At 47.5% G+C, this 8,393-nt stretch overlaps 1 protein-coding gene across 1 annotated transcript; it reads right to left on the bottom strand.

Moving 5' to 3' along the window:
* Positions 1–240: 240 nt before the first annotated feature.
* LOC116153420 (C2 calcium-dependent domain-containing protein 4A-like) lies at positions 241–1,756 on the bottom strand. The gene is made up of 2 exons (XM_031452949.2): positions 1,679–1,756; positions 241–1,484 (listed from the first exon to the last, which is right to left on the bottom strand). Exon 2 carries the CDS (start codon positions 1,442–1,444, stop codon positions 320–322), a length of 1,125 nt encoding a protein of 374 aa, XP_031308809.2. The 5' UTR covers positions 1,445–1,484; positions 1,679–1,756; the 3' UTR covers positions 241–319.
* Between the last annotated feature and the right edge of the window lie 6,637 nt (positions 1,757–8,393).

The raw sequence follows: 8,393 nt of genomic DNA, 5'->3' as shown, positions 1-8,393 counted from the left end.
TTTTTAAAACCCATAAGTCATTTGGCATTGGTATAAATCAGCAAGGAAAAACATCGTAGATGGGGTGTAGTTCTGTTCTCTCTCTTCCAGCCACAGCCAACCTTTTCATGTAACAAATGGGTCTGGAAAAAAGGATTGTTTTGAATAGAGGAGGCCGTCATTATTTTATCCTTTCCTATAAATAGACGATAACATAAGCAGACATCCAATAACTAAAATGGCAATAAAGGAAGAACAGGATTAGAAAAATGAATAAATAACATTTATTTTGTACAAAGCGGCCGTCAGTGTCCGGGAGGCCCCAGGCGCAGGCGCGCCCTCAGAGGGGCAGGAGGGGGCCCAGCAGCAGCTCGCCGCGGCCCAGCAGGCGGCCCCGGTTCTCGGCCTTGACGCGCACGGCCAGGCGGCGCACCTCGTCCTCCGTCAGCCCGTCCAAGCACAAGTCCTGCTCCAAGACGGCGCGGCGGCTCCGCCGGACCACGGCGCCGCGCGGCCGGCGCGTCTGGCCCGGCGGCTGCAAGACGAAGCTGACGCGGCAGCCGACGGGGGCGCGGAGCTCGGCGGCCCCTCCGGCCGGGCCCTCGGCGGGGAGCAGCCGGACGCGGAGGCGCCCGCCGGCCCGACTGTACTCGGCGGCCAGGCGCAGGGCGCCGCCGGCGCGGCCCAGAGCCACGGTGCCCTCGGCCTCCAGGCGCTCGGGCCGCGGGCCGGGGGGCGACGGAGGGGACGCAGTGAGGGCCGGGATCGGGGGCTCAGAGTCGGTGCGGCGCTCGTCGTCCTCGTTGTCGTCCTCGTTGTCGTCCTCGTCCCCGCTGGAGACGGAGCGCGCGCGGGCCAGGCTGCAGCTCCTCCGGGCCCACAGCGCGCGGCGCAGCAGCCCCTCGGAGGCGCGCAGGAAGCGACGGCCGCTGGGCCTCCGGGCGAGCTCGTCCCGGGGCGGGCGGGGTTTGCCGCGAGCCTCCGCGGAGGCGTCCGGGGATCCTCCTGGGGGCGGGAGGGGGGCGTTCCTGCCTCCAACAACGCCGCCGCCGCCGCCGTAGGTGCGGGCCCGGGGGCGGGGCGCCGTCAAGAGGTCGGCGGCGCCCGGGCCCCCGAGGAACAGCGACTCCTTGCGGCGGGTGTGCGGGCTCTCGAGCAGCGCGCAGAAGCCGTAGGCAGTGCGCGCGCGGGGCAGGTGCGGCAGCGAGAGGGCGGCCTGCGAACGCGGGTCCCAGTCCGTGCGCCCCGCCCCGTCGTCGGCTCCTCGGTGCCACAAGTCCGGCTCCGCCGCGCACCGCCGGGGCAAGGTGGCGGCCGGCGTCGGGGACTCGGACGTGCAGGGCGCGGGCAGCCGCGGCGGAATGCAGAACTTGGGGATGCGGTCGGGGGTGAGCACGTTGGAGAAGACAGGCTCCAGAGCCGCGCTGCCGGCGGCCGAGGCGCGGAGTTTCCCGAGGAGCCTCATCCTCCAAGGTTGAGGCTGGGAGTGGTGAGAAGAAGCGCTCCTGAAGGGGGAGAGAAATTGCTGAGTTTGGGCGCCTGGGCCTCTCGGGAGTGGAGGGACCCCTCCCCGGAGCCCTCTGAGGGTATCAACGCACCTACGACCCCCTACCAGTCCGGGCCGAGCTCTCACGCACCCATAAACCAGCCCGCCTTCCATTCATTGGTGCTAAATAAATAAATGAAGTAGAAACCATACCTTTGCCTCTTCTTCAGTCCCTCTGGTTCACGAGTTGCAAGTTCAACTCCCAGTCCGGCTGGCACGCCAGCTTCAGCACTGTGGCCAGGACAGGGGCGCGCCTGTCTTATAACGGAGCCTGAGTCCCGCCCAGCCGGCCGGGAGCCCAGCCCCCGGAGGCGCTGGACGGCCCGCCCTCGGGGCCACCCCTTCCCGCCAGCGCCGGGCTCCGGCGTGGCAGCGACGCTGTGGCGGAGCAGGCACTCGGCTTGGCTTGGGGCCTGCATCTGTTGTGCGTGCACGGAACCGCTTGCACGGGCCTGTGAACTGTTACAGGTTGAGGGAGGCCTCCTCGTCGCCTTGCCGAGCGAGAATTGGCGGCTGAAAATTTTGGCGGCCTCTTGGAGAAGGTGAAGCAGAGTGAGGAAACAGAGCTAAATCCTGCCCCCTTGCACATGACCTACACGCACTAGGGGCTTCTAGTTTACTGCCCCCGGGAACCTGCCGAGTGTAGACTGATACAGTTCCCTTGGCACTCGTGTACTTACTTATTTATACGTCTGTCTCCCTCTGCTGGACCATGGCCTCCTTTATAGCATATGGCCTGCCTCTATCAAAGCCGCGTATGTTGGTGAAGTAGGTGGATTAATGTACGCAAAACTTTCTGAATGACCACAGGCTCCACCTGTCATCTTGGCTGTCGCAAAAGATGGGGTTCAGGCTCATGCCCTCAAAATGACGCTTGATATTTCCAAAGCTACCCCCTTCTCTCTGCTCCAGCATGGAAGTGTCCAGTTAGAAAGCACGTTACAGAAAATCTAGGTTTCCTCTTTCCACCCTCCCCCGCCCCTTCATTTTCTAAGATGAGAAAACTGGAAGCCCAGTGGGACTTGAGGAAATTCCGTCAGCAGGAAGTAGAGCTAGTTAATGGCAGAACCTGGAACTAGCAATTTCCGGTATATTTGTTTGGCTTTGCATGTGATGCTTCCTGTCATCTGAAATGCCCTTCTCTGCTTTTTTTTTCTCAATAGGAACTCCTTCTTGTAGTTGAGCCAGACATCATTCTCTTCAGGACCCTTTACCCAACTCCCCCACTGCAGTTCTCAGCCTCTCCTCATCCCCTCCGTACACATTCTTCATACCACCATCGCTGCATTTAGCAAGCTGCTTTGGAATTTTTGGTTTACAGGTTTGTCTCTCCTAATATGAGTTTCCTGAGGGCAAGGACTGGGGCAACGCAGCCAGAGAGGAATCTGGGGGAACCTACTATGAATACATGTAAAATAAAAAGAAGTGCTACAATCCAGAACCTGGGGTCTCCATCCCAAAGCAGACTTCTCCAAGGGACAAGCCTCGCTGTCTTATTCATCTCATCCAGTTTCAGCACCTGGAGATACAGTGCCCAGCAAATAGTAACTGCTCAGTAAATATTTGATGAATTATATTGTGTTGAATTTAGCCTGATCTACAATCCAGGTCTTATGACTGTCATGTGCTTTTAACCACATGTCTCTAACTGCTGTATTCAATTTCTTTCTCATGACACGCCAGTGCGGTGGACATTGCTTCTGTCTACGAGATAAGGAACTGAAGCTCAGGTTAAGAGATTCATCTAAGATGAGTCAAGTTATGGATCTCAGCCCATATATCCTGTCCTAGCTTTTTTCTGATGTTTTCCTTCCTTCTCTCTTTCCTTGCTTCTTCCCTTCCTCCCTCCAACCGCCCACTCAGTTCAGTATCATTCACTGAGTCCACCGTGTGTCAGGCATTGTGTGCAAGGCTTGTATTGCACTTTACATCTGGAATGTTAATTCTCAAAGCACTCCAGTCTGCTAAGTGTTTTCCATTATCTTCGTTTTGGAATTAGTACCATTTTCCCCCAAATCTTTAACGGCAAGGAGAGTGACTGCCTTCCATGAAATAGTAATTAATGCTTTCTTTTTGGACTGATCACTGTTGTCCTCTAGAATATGCTCTTTTGATAGGACAAGCATGAGTCAATATGCAGCCAGAGAGCAGTAACCATTTCTGCTGAAGCCAAACTTGCAGCAGTGGAGTCCCCGGGGGTCTCTGACTGGATCATTTCCCTTTGATTCTTGAGGCTAGTCTGCAAATTTGCAGGTGAATGGTTTTCTCTAAAGCAGAGCACACCTGCGTTATACCCTCCTGCCAACGTACCAGCTCACTTCGAATTAGACCTCAGTGAAAATGGCTTTCACTCCCCTGAGGGCCTTTGTGACATGAACACACAAACATTTGGTCAATGAGTAAATCCACTGGAAGAGGACATGGGATTTGAGAAATTGTGCTGCTACCACATCCAAGTTCATTAAAGAACGTAAGCACAGCTTTAAATACAGTCTAGAGGGTTTTCCAAAACCTTTAGTTTTCCATGAATTAATATTCTACAGAAAAGAAAGTCAGATACCGGGAGATTAAATTACTTACACAGGGATGCGCTCCAGTCATTCACTCCTCTAGAGCCGTAGCTGCAGGCTGTATCCATAGTTAGAGGCCTGGTTTCCTTCCTGATTCTTAAATCACACAGCCTCTCAGTGGAAACTCTGATCACCCCAGTTGTTTCGTTACTTTGTGCCTGGTGACCACGTAAGGTTCACCATCACCTTGTATTCAAGCTGTGACATTGTTATTTCAAAGAAGCTATCCCATTAATACTACTACTGTTTATTAAACACTCACAATATACAGGGGTCTTATTTAATCTCTAAACAACCCCCTAAAGAAGGTAGGGATGTAGACCTGAAGCTCATAAACAACTTGTCCAAAGTCTCGCATCCAGTGAGAGCAGAGCTGGGACTCAAACCCAGATCCATCTGGCTCGTTATCCCGTGTGTGCTTATAACCACTTCCCTAGAGCGCCTCCCTCAGAGCTGTTTCTCCTGAACCCATCTCCTCTCAGGGTGGTTAGATAAAAGAAAAAGGGACCCTTGTTCCAAGCCTTGAATGGAAGCTATACACCTTATTGATTATATCGGCACCTACCAGATTAAAGCATGCAATTGTCAGAAGCAGGAAATCGCTAATTATGCATCCTAGTGCTGTCCCATTTATAGGCAGAATCCTTGTCCTCCCCGGAAGTGTACTGATTCTCTATTTATACATATCTCGTTCCAAAACAGGATTTGAGGTGATTTACGTAATAAAGAGCCAGGGAATTTATCATCAGCTAGAGCCTGACATGGTGAAAATGGAAAAGACATGCTATTAGCTGAGCAGAGAACCCTGAATGAGGTCACAAATTGACACGTATCAATACCCATGACCCCAGGATGGGAAGAACAGGGTGTGCAGGCAGGTGAAGAGGCTCCAGCGGGAGAGCTGGGGATAGTGAGCCCCCCACCCCCAGGCTGGGCTGTGCCCTCTGCTATGACAGCACTTTTCACGTGGTATTCAGATTGTTTAATTGCCTCTGTCTGTCTCTGCCACGGAGCTCTTTAAAGGAGACTTTGGTTTCCCCTCCATACCAAAGACTCTACACAAGTATGTAGGTAGTCAAACGTTTGCTGAAATTAGACACAGTCTTGCACTGCTATTTAAGTGGGGTTTTTTTGTTATTGTTGTTTTTTGTCTGTATGTGCTCAAGTACCTTGTCTTTTCAAACAGACTCATCTGAAGTTAAGAATCATTTCTTGTATCTGACCGCTTCCCCATTTTGCAAATTTCATGTTGGGACCTAAAAAGGAACCAGGTGAGAAATTAGTACTAACCTCTATAAATTAGTACTTTCCATTCTATAAGGACGTTAGTGTATTCTTTCCTGTGCTGCCTGTCTTAATTATTGCTTAATCCAAGTTACGTACAGTGTCATGAATGTTATTTGAATCTCCTCAGGTCAAATAAAAAGTCTTTTAAAATTTCAACCATGTAGGTACATTTACGTTATGAAAGTGATTATGATACCTTCATATTAAATCGAGTACTTGATATGATTTATTAAATTGATGAACACAGTAATTAATGTGTAACAGCTTATACTTCCTTATAGGCTGTCTAGAATAAACTGCTCCCGTCTTGATTCCCAGCCAAATGCTTGATTCTAGTTGGTTACTGATTTATTTCTCCTTTCTTTGTGAATAGCAACCAAAGTTTTAAGTATTCCATTCTCTTTTCCATTACTAACTACTTTAATGTCAACCAAAAGCAAGATTCCTGTGAAGACTTATTTTTGTTTCTCTGTCCATGGTATCTAGACTCCATTCACGTTTTCTTCAACTTTTCTTTCTTAGTTTTTTTTTTTCAATCTGTAGCATTCTATATATGCAAAAAACCCAAAGTACAAATATAGTGAACACCTGTTTACTCACCAACCAGCTTAAGCAATAAACTATTTTCAAAACAGCTAAAGCTCCCTAAGTAACCCTTTCTGACCATGTTCTTGTCTCTTTCTTTCCCAGAGTCAAGCACTATCTTGAATTTTGGGTTTATTCTTGCTCTCTCTCTTTAAATATTAGTTTTACTACATATATGTATTTATATCCCTAATATTATTGTTTATTTTCTGGTTTTGATTTTTATAAAAATGATAATAATGTAAATACTCTTCTGCAATGTGTTTTTCTTTACATTCTGTTTGTGAGATTCATTTATGTGTTCAGGTATAGCTCTAGTTCATTCATTTTCACTGATGTATAGCATTGCATTGTATAAACATACTTCATTTTCTTGCTGATGGATGCTTGGATTGTTTCCAAATTTTTCCAAATTGAAATTGGCATACATGTCTTCTCAATCACCCGTACAAAGGTTTTCTTGAGTACATCTCTGAGAATAGCTAGCAATAGGGTAATTGCATCTTCACTTTTAATGCAAAATCACCTTCCTCACAGCAGTATGTAAGATTTCCTATTGCCCCAATCCTCAACGACATGCAGTATGATTGGATTTTTTAAAAATATGGCTACTACGGTGAGTGTTGTGGGCTGGATTGTGTCCTCCCCAAATTCATATGTGAAGTCCTAACCCGTGGTAGCTCAGAATGTGACTGTCTTTAGAGATAGGGTCTTTTAAAGAGGTAGTTAAGGTTCAACGAGGTCATTAGGGTGGGCCCTAATCTGATGTGACTGGTGTCCTTCTAAGAAGACATTATATTAGACTAGACATGCACAGAGGGAAAACAATGTGAAGAAGATGGCCACCTACAAGCCAAGGAGACAGTCCCTTAGAAGAAGCCAACCCTGCCCACACCTGGATTTGGACCCTTAGCTCCAGAGCGGTGCAGAAATAAATTTCTGTTGTCTAAGCCCTCTGGTCTGAAGTTCCTTGTTACAGCAGCCCTGGTAGAATAATACAGTGAGTTAAAAATGGTGAATTAACATAGCTTTAATTTGCATTTCTAGTATTTATAATTGAGGTTAAGCAGTTGTGCATATGTTAACTAGCCATTCAGCTTTCTTCTATAAAATTCTTTCAGAAGTGTTTTTAAAAATATTTTTATTGTGTTATTTCCTTTCCATACACATATATGCACATCAAATACTACTTCTTGGTCATTTCTAAGTACTGTAAACATCACCTTCCTGTGACTTGCTTTTCATATTTTTATGATGTATTTTGATAAATAGAAGTTTTAAAACTTTGATGTAATCATCAAATGTATCCATTTTTTCCCCTTTGTGATTTTGCTTAAGAGATAAATCCCTGTCCCCAAGGTCATCAAAATACTTTTCTCTATTTTCTTCTGATGTTTTAAAAGGTTTGCTTATTTACCTTTGGGCTGTCAATCCACCAAGACAAAGAATTTCCAGTCAGTGTTCTCCAAAGGTGTTCTCCTGAAGAGGTGGTATGCTGCCCGTGTTTGGAGGCGTTCGGGTAGTCTGGACAGTGTAGAGGTAGGGGTGTTCTAAAGAGCATGCAAGGATCAGGTGGATGAATAAAACGTTCTGTCTGTTCGGTCATGGATCTGAGTACAACAGACAGCATTACTGGAAAATAATCCAACATTTCAAATATCACCTCAAAGTACTTGGCTATCCTCTCTGGGCTGCACTTGACCAACTGATTGTTATTTGAAAGCCACAGCCAACTCCACCACGTCATTTAAAGGTATGGATAAGTCAGGAAGTGCTGTGCATTGACAGACTTGGACACCAGTTGGCAACTGTGAAACTACAGCTTCCTGCTTTGCAACAGGACTCTGTTCCAGTTTCATTGTGGATCCTGGGGGACTAAATGAGGCTCTTATTGATTTTTCCTATTAGTTACAAAAAACGGAGACTGCCTGGATGCCTCTGCTCTGTCACTCTCTAGCTGGGGCAAGCTCCTTAATTTATTTAGACCTCAGTTTTTTCATCTATACAATGAGGTTAATAGATGTCACCGCATCCGAGGGTGATGCTCATGAGTAATCCATGTAAGGCCATTATGAGACAGTGTCTGGCATTTACTCAGTAAATCTTCCCTACGTTGTGGGAGTAGTAGTAAAAGTTGACAGCAGTATTTTGTAACTATACTCATTGTTAGTATATCAGGTTAAATTTTAAGACATAGATAACAACTTGAAAAGGAACAAAAGAGAAAAAGACAAAACTTTCGTGGACACCTCTTCTGAGCCAAGCCCTTTACAAAAGAACCCTTACCTAATCTTCCTCAATCTTACAAGGTTACAATCACTTCACTTATAAAGATAAACTCTGGCTCAGAGAGTTTAAATAACTCCTCCTAAAGTTGCCTGGTCTGTGACCACACAGCTCAGACCTAAACACTGTGAACCGATACA

The sequence above is a fragment of the Camelus dromedarius genome, chromosome 5 (assembly GCF_036321535.1).
Source record: "Camelus dromedarius isolate mCamDro1 chromosome 5, mCamDro1.pat, whole genome shotgun sequence".
NCBI lineage: Eukaryota > Metazoa > Chordata > Mammalia > Artiodactyla > Camelidae > Camelus > Camelus dromedarius.
Note: the sequence above shows the minus strand (reverse complement) of the source record. Positions and strands in the feature narration are given on the sequence as shown.

What these genes read in the sequence shown, in the direction of transcription:
- LOC116153420 (XM_031452949.2), bottom strand. Translation starts at nt 1,444, where the DNA reads ATGAGGCTCCTCGGGAAACTCCGCGCCTCGGCCGCCGGCAGCGCGGCT.